Source organism: Ahaetulla prasina, chromosome 1, assembly GCF_028640845.1.
Source record: "Ahaetulla prasina isolate Xishuangbanna chromosome 1, ASM2864084v1, whole genome shotgun sequence".
In the NCBI taxonomy this organism is placed as follows: domain Eukaryota; kingdom Metazoa; phylum Chordata; class Lepidosauria; order Squamata; family Colubridae; genus Ahaetulla; species Ahaetulla prasina.
In genome coordinates, this window is record NC_080539.1 from 64,612,801 (window position 1) to 64,640,000 (window position 27,200).

General features: G+C 38.8%; 1 protein-coding gene across 1 annotated transcript in view; it reads left to right on the top strand.

Annotated features, from left to right (window-relative positions):
• Positions 1-27,200, top strand: part of GALNT14 (polypeptide N-acetylgalactosaminyltransferase 14) — a 362,037-nt gene that overhangs the window by 273,452 nt on the left and 61,385 nt on the right. Inside the window, exons 5-7 of the mRNA XM_058169982.1 lie at positions 11,267-11,334; positions 11,658-11,723; positions 24,474-24,595. Of these exons, the coding sequence (XP_058025965.1) occupies positions 11,267-11,334; positions 11,658-11,723; positions 24,474-24,595 (256 nt within the window). The remainder of the gene's footprint in view (positions 1-11,266; positions 11,335-11,657; positions 11,724-24,473; positions 24,596-27,200) is intronic.

Genomic DNA, 27,200 nt, shown 5'->3' on the forward strand with positions numbered 1-27,200 from the left:
GATTGCCAGCAACAAGTTATAGTCATACAGTCATAAGTGGAAAGAGATTGGTGATGGGAACTATGAGAAGATTAATAGTAGTGCAGATTCAGTAAACAGTCTGACAGTGTTGATGGAATTATTTGTTTAGCAGAGTGATGGCCTTCGGGAAAAAACTGTTCTTGTGTCTAGTTGTTCTGGTGCGCAGTGCTCTATAGCGTCGTTTTGAGGGTAGGAGTTGAAACAGTTTATGTCCAGGATGCAAGGGGTCTGTAAATATTTTCACGGCCCTCTTCTTGATTCGTGCAGTATACAGGTCCTCAATGGAAGGCAGGTTGGTAGCAATGATTTTTTCTGCAGTTCTAATTATCCTCTGAAGTCTGTGTCTTTCTTGTTGGGTTGCAGAACCGAAGCAGACAGTTATAGAGGTGCAAATGCCAGACTCAATAATTCCTCTGTAGGATTGGATCAGCAGCTCCTTGGGCAGTTTGAGCTTACTGAGTTGGCGCAGAAAGAACAGTCTTTGCTGTTCATTTTTAATGATGTTTTTGATGTTAGCTGTCCATTTGAGATCTTGCGATATGATAGAACCTAGAAATTTGAAGGTTTCTACTGTTGATACTGTGTTGTCTAGTATTGTGAGAGGTGGAAGTATGGAAGGGTTTCTCCTAAAGTCTTATATTATCTCTAATTGAGCTGTTAAGGTCTTCCTCAGGTAGGAAAATGTATCATTCACCTAAATTGTTTTGCATACTATTTTTGAACTGAAATGTACATGGCAAAATCCCTGGAAGTGGGAAATTTGAAATATTAACTAGTTCCAAGCCGTATATCTGTTGGTTTAAAAATGTAGTTCTCTAATATTATTAAACTTAGCAACATCAAAGTAGAAATTGACTTGCAGAAGTAAGTAGGTTTATCTTTTGCGGTCGACCTCATTGATGGAAATAGATTATTTCCAGTTAATCAACTAAACTGATTCAATGAATTGAAAGTGGCACCCCCATTTATAAGCATATCTCACTTTTAAAAACAATGTTCCTGTGTTTTTTTTAAGTTACATGATAGTGAAAAAGTACTTCAGAGGAGTCATATTATGCTAATTTAGATTAAAAGAGCAAACGAAAAAGCTTGATATTATTCTGAAACTTTGCAATTAGAACTTTGTGCTATTTTTCCAGCCTCTAGTCACATCTAGTATTCTTCCTTCCTTCCTTCCTTCCTTCCTTCCTTCCTTCCTTCCTTCCTTCCTTCCTTCCTTCCTTCCTTCCTTCCTTCCTTTCTCTCCCTCCCTCCCTCCCTCCCTCCCTCCCTCTCTTTTTTTATTTATTTTTGTCACACAGTCTATATAAGCATAAGCATGTAATAAGTATACAATATATAAGCATATATGTAAGTATGTAAGTATGAGTATGTAATAACTATATTAATTGGATATAACGAAAGGAAACAATAGGACAGGAATGGTAGGCACGCTTGTGCTCTTATGCACGCCCCTTACAGACCTCTTAGAAATGGGATGAGGTCAATAGTAGACATTTTTTGGTTGAAGCTTTGGGGATTTTGGGAAGAGACCACAGAGTCAGGTAGTTTATTCCAAGCATTAACAACTCTGTTACTGAAGTCATATTTTTTGCAATCAAGATTGGAGCGGTTAACATTAAGCTTAAATCTATTGTGTGCTTGTGTATTGTTGCAATTGAAGCTGAAGTAGTCTTTGACAGGAAGGACATTGTAATAGATGATTTTATGAGTTAAACCCATAAAATCATCTATTACAATTTTTCTATTTACAATCTCTCTCTCTCTCTCTCTTTCTCTCTCTCATGCTAATCAGCGAAGAAGCATGTAACCCTGTTCGTATTTTACTTTTTTGACATTCATATAAGAGAACTCTTGAATTTCAAAAAGGTAGTAGGTATTTGAGAGAAAGATGTAAAAGCTGCCTAGTAATCTGTGCTCATTTATATAAATAATCCTGGTGCAATCTCCCTCTCCATCACAATTAGTCATTGTGAATGTTGGAATATTTTATTTCATATCCCCTTTCCCTTTTCTTGCTCCCCTCTTGATTTTAATATCTGTAGCCTTTGACCCATTGAGGATTTTAGGTTATTGTTGCTTGGTCCTAACGTGTTGCCATAGAGATACACTAGTTTCATAAATAATCACATAAAAAATTTCTTGCCTGTATTAATAAAGATGCAGGATATGATCCACCAAGGTATTCTTCTAGCAAATTTTGGTTAGTTCAGTGGGTTTTTCAGTGGGTTTTCACAAATTTCAGTTATAGTAATATAGACACAAATAAAATAAAAATGATTTACTGTTAAGAACTTCCTTAAAATAACAGATTTTTGTAATGAAAATGAAAAAAGAGCTGGTTTTGTTACATTTGTTTAATATAGGGAAAATGGCAGAAAGTATGTAGATTCTTGGCTCCATCAAATTAAATCAATGTTTCTGCCCACACATGCTCATAGCACATACAGTACCTGGAAAATAGGAACAGAATTTATTGTTTAAAGTTTTGATAGTAGAAGTATGCAGGAGATGAGGCACAATCCCATGGGTACATTTCAACACATGTCTCTCTTTGTGTCCCTCCTAGAGTCTGTGATTATGTCCGTCCAGGACTTCTTTTGGTCTTTTTCTGAGTTTGAGTGGCATTTGTCATTAGAAACATCTGCTTGCAGAAATAGCCAGGGTAAGACAGCTTCTGGCATTTATGTGGCTCAGACTGGTAAGACAGTCTGTTATTAACACAGCTGCCTGCAATTACTGCAGGTTCTAGTCCCACCAGGCCCAAGGTTAACTCAGCCTTCCATCCTTTATAAGGTAGGTAAAATGAGGACCCAGATTGTTGGGGGCAATAAGTTGACTTTGTATATAAATATACAATTAGGATGAAGACTATTGCTAACATAGTGTAAACCACCCTGAGTTTTCGGAGAAGGGCGGGATATAAATGCAAATTTTTTAAAAAAAGGAGGGTGTGTTTCCCTCCTAGAAACTTCTATTTTATCTAGAGGCCATGTAAGAGGCTAGGTTGTAAAAAGACCCTTAGAGACCTTGTTCCTTACAAGATGGCTTTTATGGATTGTTCTTTTGGTATGCCTTGTGTCTGGTCCAACTAAGAAGATCTGATGAATTTCCTTTTTATAATATGTATTTTGACATCTCTGGGGAGATGGATGGTAACATTTTTCAAAATGTTTCCTTTCTAATATGGACTGAGACAACAGATCAGAAACTTACCTGATAGTTGAATCCACCTTCTTACCATTCTGCCATTTATTCTGTGCTAAAATGTAGACTATTTTTCACCAATTACAGTATATGGATTAAATAGGACAGGTTTCTTTTTGGAAAGCTATAAAAGTATGTTTATTTAGGCCCCCCACCATAAGGTCAGTCAAAGGCACTTAGGCACTAGACTAGACTAGATGGCAAATCTAGACAGCATAGTAAAAAGCAGAGACATCACCCTGCCAACAAAACTGCGTATAGTCAAGGTTATGGTTTTCTCAGTTGCAATGTATGGCTGTGAAAGTTGGACCATAAGAAAGGCTGAGTGCCAAAGAATTGAAGCATTTGAACTATAGTGCTGGAGAAGACTCCTGCAAGTCCCTTGGACTGCAAGGCAATCAAGCTTGTCAGTCCTAGAGAAGATCAACCCTCACTGCTCTTTAGAAGGCTAGATCCTGAAGATGAAACTGAAATACTTTGGCCACCTAATGAGAAGGAAGGACTCCCTGGAGAAGAGCCTAATTCTGGGAAAGATTGAGGAGAAAAAAAGAAGGGGACAGCAGAGAACGAGGTGGCTGGATGGAGTCACTGAAGCAGTAGGCATGAACTTAAATGGACTCCAGAGGATGGTAGAGGACAGGAAGGCCTGGAGGACCATTGTCCATGGGATCAGACACAACTTCACAACTAACAACAACAACAAGGCACTTTAGGAGGCATTGCTGCTCTTTAAATTTAAAAAAGAAAGGTTATCATAGCCTCAACCCCAAAGCCTTTCTTAGCATCTCCTTTTAAGTTATAAGTACAATGGTAGGATCAAAATCTATATATAATTTACTTCGATCTTGTTGGCTAACCAGTAGCTCTTTTCAAATGCATTCACAACTTCCTCATTCCCTATACACGGATACACTCCACTACAGTATGTGATGCCAAGGGCAGATAGTAGCAAAAAGCTACCTGTATATTGGAGTTCTGGAGAGCTTTTTATTCCAATATTTATTTTCAAGATGGTTACTTCCCTATGTCCTGACTTTAGGTTAGAACAACGTTCCTTCTTATGAATGTGCTTGTCATGTCCCCCTCCCCCTCCGACGACCTGGTCTAGGAAGTCCGTATCAAGTGTGGCCACAAAGCCTCTGCAGCTTTGCCAAATTCCTTCCAGGTTTCTCAGGGCAGGCAGGAGTCCAAGTTGTGACTTCAGCAAACTAGATGAGACTTTGCTTGACTCAAGGTTGGAATGCCACAAGCAGGTCCTTTATATAGGCTGTGGGGTGTGGCTTCATGACTCAGCATTTATCCAGGCCTGCCCCTTCCTTCCTTCTGGCGTCGCCTCTCAGCTCTCCGGAAGCGAGGATCCTCCTACTGTGAATTCTCTTCAGCTGGATCTGCTGTCGGTAATTCTAGCACATGGCTGGCTCCCTGCTGACACGTTGTAGGAGTGAGGTTTGTTTGTTCATTCCTGACATCCTGTCCGGGCATGGGGCCAGGGCCGGGGGGCTGGAGGCATGACAGGCCGTTCATCTTCACTATCAGACTCGGAGTCTGATAACAGGCCCAGGTGTAGGCGGGAGGGGCCCGGCTGAGGAGAGGAGGGAGGACGAGGCACAACAGTGCTTCCTTAGTTTTGTTGCAACTTCTGTAGTGCAACTTTGGAATGGTAAAGAGTTTCTATAGATTATTAATGGATATGGTAGACACATTGCAAAACATAGTGTATTATTTTTAGCAGAAACTGTTTCTCATGGCTGATAAAATGAGGAGAGATCCTTTGAAATGTGTTCAAATAATATTAAGGCATGTTTGGGACAAAGCTGTGTATTCCAAAAGTTGTAAAAGATAGCAGATGGAAATATACATAAAATGTGACAAAATGAAACACTAACAAAAGCCATGCAACGCTAACAAAAGCTATATTTTGGCTTATCTGCATATCCTTGCTAGGAGTAGAACTGCACAGAAAAAAACCCCATCTCCTTTATGTTTCATATATGTTCATATTTACTTCTGATCTGTACTGTCTCTAAAGACAAAATATGCTGCTTAACAAAAAAATGAAATTTAAAATTTAAAACGTCAAACTGTTTTGCAAATAATTTGATGTGTGGCTTTTTTTAAAAAAAAAATTCTAAGTACTTTAAGCTGCTTAGATCAGCTAGAAAATAAGTTCCTTGCTCTGCAGGTTGAAAATACATGTGAAAACATTTCAAGAAGCAGCCATAGGTAATTATATTCTGTTCATTCCTAGATAATTGCACGAGGATATTATATGAAGGATGAAAAAGATGTCTGCTTCTGTCAAAATACAGGATAACAAGCAATAATGAGTAATTTCCTAGAACATTTTTATGTAGAATTTAAGTATTTTCATCCCATATAGACATACAGTATGTCAGCCTTTCTGGCTATTCTCCCATAGCTTGAATTTATTCTATACCTATAGACTGAAAAAAGGCAAATCTCACTCCATAAATAGTAAGTAGACATCATGTTCTGTTAAATTAACAATATAATCCACGGGTATCTGTCCAAAACCAGGAGATAACCAGCATTTCAACCTAGTCTGATTATCAGTGGTTGAGACATAATTTTGAGTGAGGCTTTATGCCTGCTTTGGTGCTTTTCAGAAGCATTTGGTTTATCACACAGAAAATCACTTAGAAAACAATTGTAAATAACAATTGTAAATAACTTGACCCAGCAAGACTTTTTTAGGTTCACCAAGCAAAGCTTTGTTACCATCATACACCCGAATTAAAGATACAAGAGGAAGAAAGACATTCTGTACTCTTAAAATTAATCCAGAATGGTCACTCGGTTTTATGGTCCTCTTCTGCCCATCCTTGTTGCTGAGTTGCAAAACCTAGCAATTAAACAGGTAACTCTCTCTGCTTCCTATAAATTAATCTGTATGAAATTCTCCTGATTAAGTGACAAGGCTTCCCCCCCTCCCCCAGGGAGCTGAAGTATTTTTTAAAAAATTATTTTATTTATTTTGTCAAGCATGTATTTTATGACAGATACAAGTGTAAACATAATTATAAATACATGTAAAGGATACGAATAAAAGAAAACATTAGGACAGGGATGGTAGGCACACTGGTGCGCTTAAGCACGCCCCTTACAGACCTCTTAGGAATGGGGTGAGGTCTACAGTAGCCAGGCTAAGGCTAAAATTTTGGGGATTTGGGGGAAGAGACCACAGAGTCAGGTAGTGCATTCCAGGCGTTGACAACTCTTACAGAGTAGCCTTTGTCTTAGATCAGAATAAAATACACAGTTTAGAAAAACATTTTACACAATTGTGGCTAATCCACTTGGAGAACGTCTGTGCATTTCTAATGTAGTTTAGTTGAATGTTTAAGCCTTATATGCTAATTAGAGATTTCCAGTGAGTCTCTTAGTTTGATTCTTAGAAACTTCCAATTATTTTCACTTTCCAACTATGCAAAATGTATATGACACTAAGATAAAAGACAGTTGTTACTAATACAATTATGTTGGTTCATTACATTATTTTCTTGCTGTTTTCCCCCTTTTTTTCCCTTAAGCAATGGGCAGTGGTACCTGTTAAGTTTTCCACCATGTGTAATATTGCTCTCCTGTTTCCCTGTTCTGACATAATTCCATTGCAATAATTTGCTGAACTCAGCTCCTGCCTTTAGCAATTTTTAAAAATAAACCCTCAGAACCAACAAACTTATTAATAATAATTAAAAGGTAAGCTGACAAGCGAGAACAGCACGTCTAAATTTTTCTCTAGGTAGGGAAGTGAGAGACAGAAATAAATGTGAGCATGGCATGAAAGAAGGGGAAAGCAATAGCTGTTGTTAGTTGTCTTTAATAAGTCACAGATGGGATGTCACACTGAATAATAATCCTATTGAAAATAAGTTTTTTTCTCCTCACTTGAAGTAGATCTCTGTTTTCCTATTCTCGATAATCGACCTGTGGTTCAGAAAGATTTAGTTAAACAAGTGGAGATGACTTCATAGATTTGAATTCCAGATGTGAATCAGGATTACAATTACACACAGAGTTCAGCACATTTAGAAGCAATAGCTGTAAGCTGCCTATGCTTTCTAACATACGTATCATGGAATATCATCAAGATGTTCCTACAATTCCCTGCTGAATGGTAATTTGATTTGGTGACAAATCTGCGATGCCTCTTTGAGTGGTGCAAAGAATCCAATATATTCCAAATAAACATTCAGAAGACTTTCCTCCAAAACCAGGGTGCCCACATTTAATTTTTTATTTACAGTGGCAGAATAAATACCACCAAGCACAACAGAATTTGATTTGGAGAAAATAGGCATAGGGTTCTCTTGCATCCCTTGATTAAATTTGCACATTGCAATAAGCTGTAATTTGTTGAATCATGATTTGAATAAACCATAATTAACTCGATTTGTGCTATCTGCTAAGCCACATGTCAACCACAATAGCTAAATTTTCACATTATAATTAGACAAAATAATAAAGTCCATGAATAAATCAGCTCAAGGATCCAGAAAAATGTATAGCCTTATCAAGTGCTGGACTAAAATATGTTTAGTTGTGAGAATCTAGCATATGATGATAAATTACTAGTCACAAGCATGAATTTAAAGTGCCATGCTGTGAATTCTGTTTGACCCTTGACTGGAGTTTTTCCTTATTTCCATTAGTGATACTTGGAAATGTTTATGCCCATCCAGGTATTTGTAGTTAGAGATTATGGTTAGTTTCTTTGGGTGTTTTTATGGAGCTTGACTAATCTGAATACTTTGGACGTAGTTAATTTTCAGTTTCCTAATTCATTTTTAAAATTCTAATGGTGATGAAAAACATTTATATCTTTATTTTAATTGATGTCAGACTAAATGAAAGATGTTATTGTGTATCTATTTATTACCCCTATTAAGGGTATATAATGGAGAAAGTTAGTGCCAGCTGGCAGATGGGAGCCAGTTATTTATGAGAACTTTGTGCATTATGTATGAATAAGGAGAAAACTCAAGAATGAAACAGGTTCATTCAATAGTATAATGGAAATGTTTGGGGGAAATTATAGACATATGGTATTTCTTAGTCTCTATTACATGAAAAGTACCAAGGTATTGTACAATTTTTAAATAGCTAAAATGATAAAAACATCGATATAATGGAATCAGAACAATATACCTGGAAATAAACCAAGCCTGGAAAAGCTTAATATCATTGAAAGAAACATAAAGCAGCAATTTTCAATTAATTTTTTCCAGTAGACTTAGTTTCAGCCCTCAGGAAAAGATGTAGGAAAGTGTTTACTGTTAACAGAAATTGGTCAGGAAGAATACCTAGCAATTTTCTGGTTTTGTTTGTTTAAAAAAGTTTTACAAGATCCTGATTTATGCAGAATAGTTTCTACTGTACTGTGTTCTCATTCTTGGAAAAGGTATCAATAGATATTATGAAAGTATGCTCCTGGTTACTTTTATTATATTGGCAGAGTTGTTTTCTCGGTTGGAGTATACATATCATTTGTATAGCTTACATTCACACATAGTATTAGAACATGATATTGCTTATTTTGTCATTGGATGAACCCAGTCATGAGTTGTAAATCACATTTTCCATGTAAACAAACAAACAAACAAACAAATAAGCAAGCGATCTATGATTTACATCACAAATGGCTTTAAAAATCCATACTTTGTTTACATGGAAAAATCTGATCTCTGGAAGAATACTAGTCCAGAGAGTGGGGATCATGGCCATGAAGCCATATTTCTGAGATCTTATTAGATGACATTGTTTAATAGAGGGGATCTGAAGTTCATCCACTCTGGTGGATCTTACTGGATAGGTGATCCCTCAGGTAATCAGGTTCTATGTCATTAGGGGCTTTATAGGTTATACTGTAACCAGCATCTTGATTTATGCCAATTGACACTTAGAACATGGAACTTTGATATGACATGCAGCAACACATTCCAGAGCAGGATAACTTCCAAAGAGTTTCAAGGGAAGCACCATGTACAGTGCATTGCAGTAGTTCATTCTAGAGCTGACTAGAGGCTTTGAATGACTATCCAAGGGTTCTCCAATCCATGAACAGGCACAACTGGTTCACCATCTGGATATGTGCAGAGTTCTTCAAGTAAGAGCTGTGACTCCAGACCAATACCCAAATTGTATACCTGTCTTGAATGAGTAAATGCAAACCTCTTTCAAGATGGTTGGGAAAGATGGGAACTCCACCACATAAGGGGGCCCATATATCCATAGCCACTTGGTCTTGTTGGGATTCAGCCTCAGTCTGTTTCTTCTCATACATAGTGCCACAGCCAACAGATGCAAGGTATCAAAGCAGCAGCTGCACATTTTAGGAATGAGATATATAAGTGAGCAGCATCTGCATACTGATGATAGCAGACCCTGAACTGATGGTTTCATGTATTTCTTGAATAGGAGGGGGTACCTTTCTCCATCAACATAGATTGGAAGTGACCTCAGAGGAAGGAGAATGACCATAACACAGTGCTGCCAACTCCCAATTGCTGCAGGTTGTCCAGAAGGATTCTATGGTATCAAGCGTCCTTCAGCTCAACTTTCCTTCTGCCACATGTTTATTCCAACATATATCCTTTATACAGTATGTTCCCCAATTCTGAATAAAAGGCATGACCTTGCAGTAAAAAAGGTTGTGTCATATTTCTTAGATAATAGCCTATTAGATTAGACTCCAATATGTTATCTTAAAATCAGTATAAATGGGGAACTCAGAATTAAATTCAGATTAGAACAATGACTTTCATTTTATTTTTATAGTTATTTAATTCATATATAAATTCACAGATGTATAAATTCAAACAATGACATTTTCCTGAAAGCATTAATCAATATCATTCATCAATATAATCCTTCAAACCAATTACCTTGATTTTTTTTAAATAAAATGATTTGGGTTTTAGTTGAAGCTTTCTTTTTTAGAGTTAATAGCAATCTTTTTCTGTCTCATATTTCATTAGTAACCTGCAGTTTATATTCCCAGATAGTGAAAAATTTGTTTACATTACATAAAGAAGGGAAATAGCTATCTTCAAAACAACACTCATACTATACATTTATTTTAAATGCTTGGGCAATCCCATTAGCTAAAAGAAACCAGACTCAGTTTAAATTAGCATGTAATTTAAGTATTCACAATGACAATGACTATAGCTAACTTATAATTAAAGACATTCTACAAAAATTAGCTTTCCACAGAAATCGCTCGTCTCTTGTTCTGACTAGTTACAGAGGTCATTCTTTAAATAACAATATCTTTGTAAAGCCTTCCAGATATTTTTCTTTTCTTTTGATAGTGGCAACTAATGGAATACAAATATCATTGTTTCTTTGCAGAGTTGATAGTTTACAAGAACATGGTTTTTACAAACCTTGACCATGTTTTCTGGTATTCTTTTGTAAAATGCGGTTGATCTTATTACCCAGAAGTGCAAACTTGAACTTCATGGTTCCCTGAGCAGGCATTGCTTTTTATTTATGAGGAGCTTCAGACTACAAAGCAGTACAGCTGGTGGGTACCGTGCTTCAGTTTAGCTTTTTAATTGATGTAACACAAGCAGTGGCTATGGTAGTTTAAGGGAGTCTTGCACCACAGTTATTATAATGGCAGCCTATCATGGGGATTCTGCTTTGTTTCTAAAACACCGACCATCTAAATTGGATCCTGGATGAAACAGTACAGGAACACCTGGCTCATACTTTGCACTAAGCAATGAACCCTCCGGCTTAAGTGCAACTGTCAGGGGCTCTCCAAAACACTGTTGACACAGGATTTCTAACTGAAGTTGGAAAATATGAATGATCAGAAAGAATGATCACATCAATTTTATTTAAGTAGTATAACTTTAAATAACTCTCACTTGTGGCAAATGCTTCATCCCTTTCATTCAACATCATTGTTACCTACCCAGGTGAAATGTATTCTGAGCATGATTTTTTTCCCTCAGTTTTGTTTTTCTGTTGAAAATCCATTGGGTATTTTTCTTTTGTGTCCCCTTAGTGTGCTGAACCGAACCCCAGTGCACCTGGTCCATGAAATCCTATTAGTAGATGACTTCAGCGATGATCGTAAGTGAACTTGAAAACCAGAGGGGTTGAGAAGAAGGGAGAGAGGGAACTGTGTGTTTGTGTGCGCATGTATTGGTGCACAATCTCAACCTTCGTAAGACTAAAAACTTGATCCTGGAAAAGAGGAGATTTTCCCATGTATTATGATTCCCCATTGTTTCTTGACTTTGGAATGGCCTCATACTCTTTTCTATTCTGCCACTAGGAGTTAAGTGTGCACTGTCAAAGTTCTTAATGCTCACTTTCTCTTGATTGTGTGAAAGCCTTTGAAAGATGAAAAGAAACAGTCAAATAACATTGCACTCTTGTTTGTGTTTCCAAAGCGGATGATTGCCGTTTGCTGATCAAGCTCCCCAAAGTGAAATGCCTGCGCAACAGTAGAAGAGAAGGTAAGCATTTAGGGGCTAAGCATACTGAAGGAGCACAAAGAAGAGAAAAAGACAAAATGAAAGCTTTACAGTATAGGGAAAATAAAGTGCAATGTCTGTCCTAAATAGTCTTTTACAACTGATGTGCATACTTTTTATGCTTGTAATCTCCTACTAAGGTGGAGCTCTCTGTGGATGAAAATGTAAGAAGTATCAATCAAAGAAGATGAGGCAATTATTTGGAACATATGTCATAGAGATCTTGTCATCCCTATGTCTGCCAGTGTGTCTGCGTGTATATGCATGTAATTGTGTTCTCTAAATTATTTTCATACTTTAAAGTATGAACCCCCTATTCGTGGGCTGTTACCAATCCGCGGTATGCCAGAAACAGGGCTGAGCAAATAAGCTAAGCCCCATTCGTGAGATGCAGGAAGCATTTGAAACCACGCCCCTTCCGATCCGTGGAAAAAAACCTCTCTCCAAGGAACTGGTCCCTGGTGCCCAAAAGGTTGTGGGCTGCTGCTTTAAAGAACAAAATAAAGCAATCAATGTATTTTTCTTCAAAATGAAACTCAACCTCAGTCAGGTTTCCTTTAGTAAATGTACCCAGGACTGCAGCATTCTATAATTTGTAATTAATGATACATTTGAAAATTGTAAATGCCATTACATTTTAGATCCCTTTTTTATTCATCGGTATTTTACTCATTTTTTTAAACTTATCTTTTATTTCTTTTACATTCTTTATCTAAAATGCCTAATTTAAAAATGACTTCACCATTGATGGGCTATTGAGTTCAGGATGGGGTGAACACTCAAAGGACTTCACTTAAGCATGGCATATACACTTTTGCACATTAACCTCTATGACTGGTACTTTTTGCAATAACTAAGGTCTTTGCAAGAGAAATGGATAGCTTTTCCTGAACTGAGATAAATGCACCATCAAGTCATTCCTGCTTCTGACATTTGCATAAAGAAAGGTAGAATTCTAATTGAATTAATACTCATTTGCCTGTTATAAACTTGGCCAGTCCAAATGCTGCCCGTGGAGTTAACAAAAAGGTAGAAGGGATGTTTTTCCAAAACCAGCCACTCAGCTGAATGCCTGCTGTATCAGAATGGCCCAATAGCTGTAATAACTTTTTAAAATGATCCGTCACTGCTTAATAATTTGCATTAATAAAGTAACAATTATTTGCAATTTCACATATTAAATTTTACTTGTGCATTTAAGTTTGTTTTTTAAAAACCATCCTGGAAGTTCGTTGAAGGGCATGTATAATTTTATTAAATAAGTATTCATAGTAAAGATGTGGGTGAAAGCATTGTGGAGAAACAATACATGGCAGCAACAGAGCCCCTGTCATTAAAATTCTTCCCAGCAACTGTGTCAGAGGTGGGAAAGAAGACACAAGTGTTTTTTCTTGGCTTAAAAGAACTACAGCTGTCAATTAAGGCTTTGCAAAGCCCTCTTCAGACAGCATGTTCCACTGTAGAATTCGATCTGCTGATCCTTCCCCTCTCTGGATTAGAGGCATCACTCTCTTCAGCTGCACAAGGTGATTGTTCCCAGCTGGTAGAGTTGTGGTATACCTAAATTTTCCAGATTAAGTATTGACAGGATAACTTGGAAGGCACATGACTCACTCACATGGCATGCATTTTGATCTTCTTCTTCTTCTTCTTCTTCTTCTTCTTCTTCTTCTTCTTCTTCTTCTTCTTCTTCTTCTTCTTCTTCTTCTTCTTCTTCTTCTTCTTCTTCTTCTTCTTCTTCTTCTTCTTCTCCTCCTCCTCCTCCTCCCCCCCTCCTCCTCCTCCTCCTCCCTCTTCCTTTCCCCTCCCCTCCCCTTCCTTCCTCTAATTGTAGCACAATTTCCTGCCTAGCAGGAAGCAGATGGTGATCACCTCAAAGTGGCCAGTTGTGTCCTAGGTCCTAGGTTATCATACTCCATTTAGGGTTGAAAGAACAAAATTCACTGGCGCTGACTTGGAAAGCAACCTGCCATTTCGGAGGAGACAATATTTTTACCATTCATCCTGATGCTAGTGAACTTTGCAGGGGTTCAAATCTAAGTCATTAGCTAGATCAATACAGGTAGTCCTCGACTTATAACCACAACTGAGCCCAAAATTTCTGTTGCTAAGTGTTGTGACCCAGGTTCCTGGACCCGGACTCCTGGACTCAGATGATTCAGAAAGTGAGGGAGAAGACCTGGCAAGCCTTGCTTCTCTTGAGCCCTTTCCCTCCCTGGCACCCACTCAAAGGGAGGAGGAGGGGCCGGCAAGGCCTGATTCCCTGGAGCCTTCTTCTGATTTGGCAACGCCCCAAGAACAGTTTTGGAGTGATGCAAGACTGCGCAGGCGTGACCGGCGCGCGCAGCAGAAGGAGTGTTGGGATAAAGCCAAGTCATAATTGTCATGCAGTGACATCTGCAGAGACTATAAATAGGAGGCGGGACTTCCTGGTTTTTTGTCTTGGACAAAGCAATGAATTTGCGCGGGCAAACTATCAATGGAGGGAAGAATATATTCGTGAGTAATTCTGGCCTTATCTGTAATTTCCTTGTTATCTCCAGAAACTTGGCAGGCCCGTGGGTAGACGTGGCCAGGACATTTATATATATGTAAATAAATCAGAAAAGGAGGCCTCTGACTGACTCTTTGCGGGGAGTATTGGGGGAAGGGAAACAGAACACTAAGGGAGACAGTTGTTAAGTGCATTTTGCCCCATTTTACAACCTGTCTTGCCACAATTATGACTGCAGCGAGACACTGAAGTTTTTAAATTAAGAACATAGTTGTTAAGTGAATCTGGCTTCCCCATTGACTTTGCTTATCAGAGGTTGCCAAAGGTGATCACATGACCCTGGGACATTGCAACCATCATAGCTACGATTCAGTTGCCAGGCATTTGCATTTAATCACGTGACCATGGAGATGCCTCAGTGGTCATAAGTCACTTTTTTCAGTGCCGTTGTAACTTTGAACAGTCACTGAATTAAGTCAAAACTACCTGTATTTCTCAAGCTCATCGACTTTTAAGATGTGTGGACTTTTATTCTCAGTACCGTATATACTCGAATATGGGGAAACCTCCTCCTCAGCTGAGAAGGCTGGCGGCCCCCGCCCGCCCTCTCACTGCACCGCAGGGCTTCCCAGCGCCGTCCGTAAAATGTGAAAAAGAAAAAAAAAACCTCGAGTATAAGCCGTATATACTCGAGTATAAGCCGAGGGGCTTAAAAAAAAAAAACCTCGAGTATAAGCCGTATAGACCCGAGTATAAGCCGAGGGGACGTTTTTCAGCACAAAAAACGTGCTGAAAAACTCGGCTTATACTCGAGTATATACGGTAATCCCCAGCTAGCATTCTTCTGCAGACTAGTGAAAAAAATCCATTTGACTAGAATTTTGCCCAACTGACCTATTTGGTAAGGTAGTCCAGATACAGTAGTTAGCAATTTGAGTATTCCTTTCTTCCCATATATGAGGAGACTATCTCCATGAGGGAAAGACCTCTGGGTATGGAGGCTCTTTGAGAAATTCTGATTTTCTGCCATTCTGAACTATATAGGAAATCTGCCCAGAAACTCCTCAGTACAAATATTCATCTTCTACACACAAAGAGAGACCACATAGGCTGCTTGTGAGAATCTTCAGCTCTGGTTATTACCCAGGAATTGCCTGTGGGCCAGACCACAATCAGAACCACTAATTTACAAAAACAAGCAAAGGGCTTTGAAGAATAGAAATTACCATGTTAAAACTTACAATGAATTAAATAATCGATATATTCTCAGTTGTATAGGCACACTGGTTATTTACAGTATTTTTATAGAGGCAATTTAACGTCCTAAGTATCCAGTAAAGATAGTCTTGTGCCAAAAGAGCTACCGTGAATTGTAGTAATTATGAAGCTCCATGATAGCAGAAAGAATTCCATTTTGCTTAATAGCAGAGTGAGGCAATGACAGAAAACTCTGTGTATCAGGAAAGAATATGAAGAAGTACAAATCATTTAATGGCTGTATATGACTGCCCATTTTGGTGGATCTGAAAGGAAAAAAAGTCTGAGTTTCTTTTCAAATATGAATCATTTGATACCACTAAAGAGTTTCTGCTCAACCACTTAATTGGGTTGTTGAGAGAGTTTAAGAACAGATCAGGTGCATTGAACATAATGTAGTTATCTGTCCTCAAAATAAAGAAACCACACTTCTGAAAATTGGCACTTTTGCCTTCAAATTTGCAGTCTGGGGGTCTTAGGTACGTGAAATGTGCATGCCATGGATTTACTTCTGGAGTATTAGAATAGAATAGCATAGCATAGCATAGCATAGCATAGCATAGCATAGCATAGCATAGCATAGCATAGCATAGCATAGCATAGCATAGCATAGAATTGTTTATTGGCCAAGTGTGATTGGACACACAAGGAATTTGTCTTGGTGCATATGGTCTCAGTGTACATAAAAGAAAAGATCATCAAGAATTCTAAGGTACAACACTTAATGATAGTCATAGGGTACAAATAAGCAATCAGGAACCAATCAATATCAATATACATCATAAGGATACAAGCAACAAAGTTACAATCATACAGTCATAAGTGGAAGGAGATGGGTGGTGGGAATGATGAGAAGATTAATAATAGTGCAAACTTAGTAAATAGTTTGACAGTGTTGAAGGAATTATTTGTTCAGCAGAGTGATAGTGTTCAGGAAAAACTGTTCTCGTGTCTAGTTGTTCTGGTGTGCAGTACTCTGTAGCATTGTTTTGAAGGTAGGAGTTGAAACAGTTTAAGTCCAGGATATGAGGGGGTCTGTAAATATTTTCACAGCCCTCTTTATATATAAAGAGAAGATAAGCTTTCAGAGGCTACCTGTGTCAAAGCTAGGGCCAAGGTGACCTTAATTTCTTATGAATTTCTTTATTAAAATAATACTGTAAAATAGCTTTAATTTGATTTTTCTTATAACTGTAATTGACTTTTTGTCACTCGTTTGACTAAATATATGAGAATGTATTAGATGATGATTTCAATCTAATATATGCATGTCATCTTGTATATTAGTGGAAAATAAAGTATGACAATTGTGGTATTATTGTTGGTGGGGTATGGAAATCTGTCCCTTCCTCTCTTCTTTCCAACCCAGCAAAACAGAGTAAGAGAAAAACAGAGATCTGAGTGTACCCAGTCATGGGAAGAATGCCAAAACATATTTATTTTTCATGCTACCTACTTTTCCTTCTGGGCAGGAACAGAAACATCTGATTCACAAATCATTCCTCTCCTTGGTGTGTCTTTATCTTTCTCCCCCAACTGATGCCTTTACAGGAAAATAACTCAGGAAGGAAAACAAATCAAAAAAGAAATAACTTGTATATACATACTATTCTGGTTGTATGGATACTGCTTTGATACCTCTTCCCATATTTGAGATATCAAAAGAAGACCAAGATCTCATAGGCAGCTCCCTAGGTGGCTCAGTGGCTAAGACGCTGAGCTTGTCGATCAGAAAATTTCGAATCCCTAGTATAGGTCTCCTGCGTGAGCATGGGGTTGGACTAGATGATCTCCAAAGTCCCTTCCAGCTCTGTTACTGTTACTCATGAAGTAGCTCTGGCTGCATCTTAGCAGAGCACTACTTTCTCCTAAATCTGAAAGTTGTATAGAGACTCCCAGCTGGACAACCTGCTTGTATTCCTGGGCTCTCATAATTCCTTAGTGCAACGGCATCTCCTGCAGTATACTGTATGTGTGTTTGTGTCAAAACCTGTAAATTGGAGGGAGCAGTATTATAGTAAAAGTCCTGCCTCTTTTCTGTGTATGGACATCCAGTAACATGCCTATTAGGCCCAAGAAGGCATTTACTCAATATCCAGTCTCTGCTTTTTGTTTAAAAGCAGAATTAAAAGCAGAAAACAATGGTGAAATGAAAAATAATATTTGCCTTACAAAGGTAAAGATTTCCCCTGTCCAGTTGTGGAGGCAGTGTTCATCTGTGTTTCTTAGCCAAGGGGTGGCCGAAGACATTTCCATGCTCATTGGACCAGCATACACTGAGAGACATAATTTCCCTGTTACCTTCCCACTGAAGGCGTGCCTATTTATCTATTTGCATTTGAACTGCTAGATTGGCAGGAGCTGGGGCTGGGGCAAGTAACGGGAGCAAATCCCATTGTGCAGCACTTGGGTCTTGAATCCAGCCTGTCAGTTTTCTATCTGACAAGCTAAGTGTCTTTAACCACTGAGCCATCACGCCCACCCCATTTTATGTTAATTGTCTCTTCCATCCTTCTTCCCACTTCAGAAATTAAAAGGATGAAAATTGTCATTTCCAGTGTTTGAAAGTCCATTTCTAATTGGGGGACAAAATTGATTTTCCCTTTACTGTTTCCTGTTTTATTAACTTACTAATGAAAATGGTTGCCAAGCAAGCATTCTTGAAACAAACAATGACATTTACAGTCATTTGTTTTAAAGAAGTAATTAATGATATCAGTTAAGGGAAAATTATTTGATACTGTAACGTGGTTTTTAATTGACAAATTAATCACTTACATGCTCAAGAAGTAAATGAGTTTTAAAGTTTAATTTGTAGTCTTTCTGTTTTTTTCATAGAATATTTATTACTTGCCTATCTGGAATTTCTTTCAGTATTTCTGGAAACTCAATATTGTTCATCAAAGTATTATTCTGTAGGTTAGTGTACTACAAAATCAACAGTTAGCAATACCAAATTTTACCAATCTAGGCAACTTTATTTCAAGAATTGGAAAATTTCTAAAACAAACCCAGTACTGTCACTTAAAGATCAGTTAATGGATCATTTACAGTAACTCCCTTTTTACAACCCTGTAAATCCCTTAATTCGGTATCATCTGTTAACTCTCAAGTCACACAGTTCCTCCAGGCCACCCTTCCTGAAGTTGATACCATCCAAAAGTATTGAATTACATTCTGATTATCCTCAGAATGTTTCTGAGTTATTATTTTAACTGTGAAACCAATTACCTCAAGGAAACTAGAAATTGTTCTGTGTCACTTGTAGTCTTTAATTTCCATGGCCTTTCTCAATTCTTCTTGTACTGTTCACATTCTTATTTTTCTTTCCAACACATGAATTAACCTCAGGTTTACTTTACTCAAGAGTAGGAGAGAATTGGATTGAATATACGCAAAATAGATATCAGATTAAGAGATATCAGATTGTCTTTGAATGATTAGGATATATTTATCTCTGATTTGTATGGGGGAAGTTAGGATTTGAGAAGAAGGGGAGGATTATAATTTGTGTTAGGGAAAATTTAGCGTATGATTGGGTTTTTTTGAACTATACCTTGTGTTTGCTCTGGGAAATCCGGGGAGGAGGAGGGTGGTTTTGGAGGGAGGGGGAAGGGATGGAGGGAAGGGGTGGAAAAAGGGGGTTAAAATTTTTTTGTAAAAACTTTTTCAATAATAATAATAAAAAAGAGTAGGAGATAATTGGGTAGATTGTCCTTCCCTTCTAGTCCATTTAAAGCTATGGTGACATTTGTGTTGTGGCTCCTTAATTGTCTTGCTACAAAGGTTTTATTTTTGTCCTCATTCTTGGAATGCCAACTATTTTAAAAATCTATTATGATGGTGCTTTCAAGTTTATTTCATTGGTTGAGCCACTACAACTTACTGCTGCTGCATGGGCACCCACAGGAGAAGATCAAAATCTGTAAGGTGACAGATTTTCAAGAAGCTGGTACCTGTGTCTTAGCCTAACACATTTCACAAGACCATGGTTTATTTAACTCTTGTTTACTGTGTATATCACAATTGGTTAAGTTTATATAACATGCAAAACTAAACCAACCATGTTTTAGCAAAAGAAAAAGTTCAGTATATGACTTCCCTTAGTTCTAAAGCTTCAACCTTGCTGGTCCATGGATGTGTTGGGATTAAAATTTCCTTAATTCCCAGCCAGCATGGTAATTTTAGTTCCAACACATTTGAGGGCCAGAGTTAGGATGTTTCACCGAGCAGGGTTGGACTAAGGTTAATTTTTAATGGGTGGTTTTATTACTTGTTATTTTAATATTCGGCCTATGGATTCAGATTTTTAAATTCAAATATTGTGTTTTAATTTTTGTATATGTCTTTTTAACTTGGCTGTAAACCGCCCTGAGTCTTCAGAGAAGGGTAGTATAGAAATGTAAATAATAAATAAATAAATAAATAATGTCTTGTAAGACCACACTAGGAATATTGCATCCAGTTTGGTCACCACAATATAAAAAAGATGTTGAGACTCTAGAAAGAGTGCAGAGAAGAGCAACAAAGATGATTAGGGGACTGGAGGCTAAAACATATGAAGAATGGTTGCAGGAATTGGGTCTAGTTTAATCAAAAGAAGGACTAGGGGTGACATGATAGCACTGTTCCAATATCTCAGGGGCTGCCACAAAGAAGAGGGGGGCAACTTATTCACCAAAGCACTTGAGGGCAGGACAAGAAGCAATGGATGGAAACTAATCAAGGAAAGAACCAACCTAGAATTAAGGAGAAATTTACTGAGAAAACAGTCAGTGGAATGACTTGCCTCAGAACTTGTGGTGCTCCAACACTGAAGGTTTTTAAGAAGAGATTGGAGAACCATTTGTCTGAAATGGTATAGGGCAGGAGTCTCCAACCTTGGCAACTTTAAGCCTGGTGGATTTCAACTCCCAGAATCCACCAGGCTTAAAGTTGCCAAGGTTGGAGACCCCTGGTATAGGGCAGTGATGGCGAACCTTTTTGGCACTGAGTGACGAAAAGGGAGCAAGCACACATGTGGCACCAAGTGCTGAAAAGGGAGCACATGGCGCACACGTCCGCACTTTGCGCATGCATGCTCATCAGGCTACAACCAGGAAGAGGAGCTGCCGAGGGCACATGTGCATGCCAGATAAGGTAATTCCAGTTTCCTGTGTGCATGCGCACCCACTGATCAGCTGGCCAGTTCACATGCTCTCGCCGGAAAACAGAAGACCAGCTCTTCCGGTTTCTGCACTGCCGTATGCACAAAGGCCAGCTGATCGGTGCGTGTGCATGCAAGCCAGAAACCTGGAAGAGGAACGGGCGACGCTGTGTCTGCCAGGCAACATGGCTCCGTGTGCCACTTCGGGCACATGTGCCTTAGGTTTGCCATAATGGGTATAGGGCTTCCTGCTTGAGGGGTTTGAAATATAAGACCTCCAAGATCCCTTCCAACTCTATTGTCCCGTTATCTGTTTATTATGCACTATAAGAAAAAGAGAAATATAGATTGCTTGTTTGCTTTTTGTGTCATATTCTAGTTTAGTTACACTGTTGTAAATTAAAAGTGGGCTGACGAGATTTCTATCCCATTGTCTTATTTCCTCCCCTCCAGTACCCGATACATAAATTAATCTACAGGAAACAATGCAATATGATTTCTCATACTTTCTTTCTAACTCAGAGGAAATAATCTCTAGCCTTAAGCACACTTAGTAGGAGGTGCACTAGCATTCCTTAACCTAAGACTCTCCCAGAAGCCTAGAAATGCATTCCTAATAGAATTAGAGGATGTCACAATTACAATATTACTCGACTTAGTTCCAAATAAAATGTCTAGAATTATAAGCAAGCACTTTGTCGCCATTTCATCTTCTGATAGTCTTCATATTGATGCAAACATTCATGGGCTAGAGAAGGTCTGGCACATCTAGGATTTTGAGTTCTAGGGAGAAGGTTCTGGGCTATTGAGGACTTATTCTGTCTCAGATTGTTGTGTCTCGCTCGCGCCTCTTATCTCCTGCCAGACGCTGATAGTTCGGAAGAATGTCCTGGAATGCCTCCAGCCCCCAGCCCTGGCACCATGCCCAGACAGGCTGAGCAAGACGAAGGGCCTGACGTGCCTTCAGCCCCCAGTCCTGGCACCATGCCCAGGCAAACGGAGCAACTAAACCCCTCCCCCACAGCATGTGAGCCTGAAGAATGTGAGGCCAGTCATGAGCTAGGATTGCCAACAGCTGGAGGCTGGAGAGATCCTCGCTTCCAGAGAGTTGAGAGGCGATGTCAGCAAAAGGAAGGGAGGGGCAGGCCTGGATAAGTGCTGAGTCATGGGGCCACACCCCATGGCCTATATAAAGGATCTGCTTTCTGGCATTCTCTGAGTCAGGCAAAGTCTAACTTGGATTGCTGAAGTCACTTCCTGGTCTCCTACCTGCCTTGAGAACTCTGATAGGACTTTGGCAGAGCTGCAGAGGCACGCTTGATATGGATTTCCACGACCCAGCCGTCAGCGGAGGAGTGGGACACGACACAGATCCTGCTTTAAAGCTTGACTTATTTGGCTTTGTAAATTCCTTTTATTCCTTCTGAAGAATCCATAACATTTTCTCCATGTTACCCCAAAATGGCAGGTTGTATTGAAACAGAGATCGATCATAGAGCAACTCAGGGAGCCAATCTATGCAGTGAACAATAAGCCTCAATATGGACATTGTTATCCAGATGGTGCATGCATCATGTGAAGCTACTCAAAGTAATATTTAAATTGGGTGAAAAACAGGATTTACAGAAAATAATTCAGGTCATGGTGGGCAAGGAATAGTCATTGCCATTTCCCAAAAGCTATTATCCCAGTGGTGGGTTTTTACCAGTTCGCCCATTCTGCTCTGTCCACTCGCCCGGACATCATCACGGACACTCTGTGCATGCGCAGAAGGTTCTGTGCATGCGCAGAAGTGCTGTGCATGCTCCCAGTTCGGAACCAGTAGCAAAGATAAGTGGAACCCACTACCGTATTATCCATATATTTGCCCTTTGAGATAGCCCAGGCAAGACACACAAATACTAATCCTATCTTTATTGTAAAGTTACATTGGAAGATTGAATGTATTTCTCTCCTCCTTTCATTTTATTCTTCAGAAAACTTGGGAGGGTTCCTTCTAAAATGTTTCCCACTCCGTTTTTCCTTCTATGGGCTAAGACATCTTTTACTTGCCAATTGTCCATTCTGTGGCCCTCTCTCCTGTCCCTCAAGGTCAGTCCTGCATACCATTACACATAAAAGAACCAAATATTAATCAAGACTGTAGATGGAACAGAATGTGTGGTCACTTCACTTAAATCTGGACTTCCTCAAACCAAGAATGTTTGGTTGCCTCATACAATTAAAATCATGTCTGAACTGAGCCTATTACACTTTACCTCTTGATGGCTGTATTCATACAAGTGAGATTCTAACTTAACATTAACAGAACTCAATTCTTATGCTACAAATAATGCCACAACATTCATATTATGGCTTATTGTGATGGCTTTGTTTACCCAACTTACTAAGACTATGACCACTTAATCTTTTGTTATTGAGCCCAATTAAGAAATATATTCTAGGTTTAATTTTGTTAAGAAAACAGGAGAGATGGGATTAAGCAAATCCATATGGAGAGATCCAAGATGTAAAATGAAAGTTTTGCTTTCTAAAGCATGTCATTTTCTGTACCATTTCTTTAATTAAACAAACCTCCTGAGGACCATGGAAGTAACTTCCTTGGATCTTTTTTTGCCACTGAAATTCTAAAATTGCACAATGAGAGTATTAGGCTCCAGTAAAGTTTTGAGGTATTCAAACTGAAAATAGTATGAATATGTAAACAAAATAGGTGTTCTGTGTGCCTCATATGTTTTATTAGGATTGTCTGGGAATACACAGGGCAAGCTATTGTATATAGACTGACAGTAAACCCCACACTCACACTGATGCTGCTACATAGTTGGGTAATGAAATGTCTTCAAGCCAATAACCAAACCCAGACAGTACCAAGGACTCAATCTTGAACAATAGACATTCTTTTCTATTGAAACAAATATTATAAAATCAAGTGATTTAATTAAAATTGCCATTCAGTTTAAAAAGGATATACCTTTCTCCTTATGATAACACGAATCAAACTTAAGAATAAAAAGGAGCCTTTTATCTTATCCCTATTGATTATAAGTTGGCCTCAATATATTACTCATGTAATATTATAATTTCTCCACCATCCCCAATTATTGATTTATTAATTAATATTTATATCTTGTTACCCTGTTCTTCCACTGTTCTGCTATATTAGAATTGTTGCAAAAGAGAAATTTGGCTTTCCATTAATGAAAAACAGAAAATGCATCAGAAAATTCCTGTAATTGAGGGAAGTGATTGCCGGCTGGGAATTGTGTTTGTCATTTGTTTCTGCAATGCAAATTGTATTTGCTGTTTGTTTTTGAAGCAATTTGCTTTTGCAGAATAATTTACAGGAAGCTGTGGTTACAAAAGTGATTCCATCCATATTAAGAAGTATTTATATGTTTATCCTAGATTTTTCTTAAGAAAATCTGAAAATCTTGTTTTAAACTGTATTTTAGGCAAAAAGGGGGATTGTTCTAGTTATATGATATCATCTTATTCTTCAGAGCCAGCATATTGGTATCTTGACTTCCCTTTGCAGAGGCAATGGAAAGAATTATATAAATGTAGAAGGTTTTAATGATCATACTTTTTTTTGCCCAAGACAAACTTTTTGTTTGGGCCACTGACTTTACAACGCAGAAAAATAACTGGGCTCAGGCATCTTTAAAAACGGCATATCACTTTTAAGTCCATAAAGGTAGCACAACATGAGTTGATTAGGCAAGAGTAAACATGACTTAAGTTGAGGAATCTGTGTGATTGTTTAGCAACTGAAGTCTTGCTTAAAAATTTGCATCAGCCAGACCTATGTTTGAGTTCATGTCCACTGTTACAGGTTTGATCCGATCCCGCATTCGAGGAGCAGATGTGGCCCAAGCAGGGGTTCTTACCTTTCTAGACAGTCACTGTGAAGTGAACAAGGACTGGCTGCTCCCTCTTTTGCAAAGGATCAAAGAGGTAAGTGAGCCACTCAGTAGCATTGTCTCGGATCAGAGATAATAGCATGTATCAGCATGGCTCGTGTAAGCCTTTTAGTTAGGGAAGTCACTGAGAAAATCCATGGAAAGGTAGCCCATCAAGCCACCAGAAATAACATCACTATTACAAACGTGATATCAATTCAGACTAGCTCAGGACTGTTCACTAACTGGGAGAAATCCTCTGGCTTTTAGCAAAGGAAGAAATTGCCCATTGTTTACTATCTTACCTGTTTATATGGAAATAGCGATTTTCTTTCTCAACATGTATTTCTCTAATGAGCTATGGAGTCTCCCCTGAAGAATGCTGTCCACTGGACCAAAAATAAGATCAAGTCCCAAAGGAGCCTTTTGTCTGAATGTAAACAAGGCTGCCATTCAACTTCAGATACAAAAGACACCAAAACACATACTAAACCCCAAAATTCTTGCGTTCTGGTATGGGGCGGAGAACATTTTTTAATCCTCAATACATATTGAAATGTGTGGGTTTCCCTCCCCCCCAAAGAATGAGATATTTACAGCTATAAATAATATCTCAGCCTCTTCATCTTCGTAGCCAGAATTCATTGTTGTATTCCTCAACTCACAGAAAGGACAACTGAACCAGCTGGTCCTGACTCCAGGAATACAAGTGTTTTGGCATAACAGGGCCAGAAGTGGAAGATATTTTTGCCAAGTTAGCAAAGAATGGTCCCTTAGGAATGCAAATTAAGTTAAGAGAGCCCAAAGGCTCTTGTCAGATCTGCTGAATGCTACAAGGGGAATAGGTAGGCATGGCTCCAGTCAAGTTTTTAATTAGGCCTATGATCAGTTTCCAGTGCTGAATGATTTAAGGGAGTGATGGTTCTTTGAATAAGGACTGCATTTAATTTCATGCAAATTAAGCTGTAATAAATTGATTTAATGGAAATTAAACTCTGCTGACAAAGGCATTTTCCCCCAGTAAAAATATTAAACCAATGTTACTGCCATTCTGAGTGGGATGCTCTTTTCTCTGCCACCCTTTCTGCGTAGAGATGTGCTCCATGATATTTGTCTCCAACTAGGAGACAAATATCCATATACCATCAAAATATCTTCGATAATATTCCCTTTGTTAATTATCTTTCAGCAAGTCTGTTAGGAATCTTTGGGCACTTCTAATTTAATTTGAATTCCCAAGGGACAGACCCTCCTTTGCATGCTCTATATTTAGTCAGCTTTCTAGTCTACTGCCATCTTTCTAGGGTTGATCTTAACCTTGTTTTTGCTCATCCAGAGTACAATAGCCTCCAAGCACCAGGCCAAACCTCCACTGTATCTCCTGAGTATCATTAATATTTTGGTGCTAGCTCACTCTGTGCTGATGAATGACTTTTTGTAGATGCTAAAGTGAAGAGAGAAACAGCTCATGCACACCAGAATGCCTGAGGACATAGCCTCTCTACCAGTGGTGAAATTCAAATTTTTTTACTACCGGTTCTCTGGGTGTGGCTTGGTGGGTGTGGCTTGGTGAGCATGGCAAGAGAAGAATACTACAAAATCTCCATTCCCACCTCACTCCAGGGGAAGGATACTGCAAAATCTCCATTCCCACCCCACTCCAGGGGAAGGATACTGCAAAATCCCCATTCGCACCCCACTCTGGGGCCAACCAGAGTTGATTATTTGCTGGTTCTCAAAACAACTACTCAAAATTTCTCCAGAACCTGTCAGAACCTGCTGAATAGCACCCCTGCTCTCTACTAACTAGGACCCTGAGGACATAGCCTTTCTAGTCCAGGTCTATTCACTGAAGACTGAGGAGAACTACCTCAAAACAGTACCTCCCACCATATGGCCTTGCAGAAACCTCAGAAGGAAACTATGGCTGATGGTGTTGAAAGAAGCTGAGAGATATACTGCAATACTATAGAATTAGGGAAGGTGAATTCTCCATCCCAGTCCCATCAGTGATGATCAACCTAAGCAACCAATGATTATCCCATACCCAGGTCTGAATCCCACCTGAAAGGATACAATCTGTTTCATACAGGGTTTTCTGGAACCGGAATAGCTCAGGCTGTAAGGAGCCTGTTATTAGAACACACTAGCCTGCAATTACTGCAGGTTCAAGCCCGGCCCAAGGTTGACTCAGCCTTCCATCCTTTATAAGGTAGGTAAAATGAGGACCCAGATTATTGGGGGGGCAATAAGTTGACTTTGTAAATATACAAATAGAATGAGACTATTGCCTTATACACTGTAAGCCGCCCTGAGTCTTCGGAGAAGGGCGGGATATAAATGTAAAAAAAAAAAAAACCTGCAGCCCTATCATTTTCTTAATCTTCTGTGTGAACAAAAGATTGGTAGCTAGTAAATAATAGTCCAAGGTAGTGATAGTTTCTTGAGGAGAGGATGTATCATTGCTCTTTCCAAGGCAGAGATAAAGAGACTATTATTCAAAGATGATTTCACCTCTGCCCAGATTCAGCCTTCCATCACTTCCCTGGCAGCTTCCACTAGCAAGATAGGGCAGGGGATATGTTTTATGTGTGACAAAGCTGTTAGCACAAAGCATTTCCTCAGGGGTCCACAGGCTCAAACCAATCCCATATAACCTG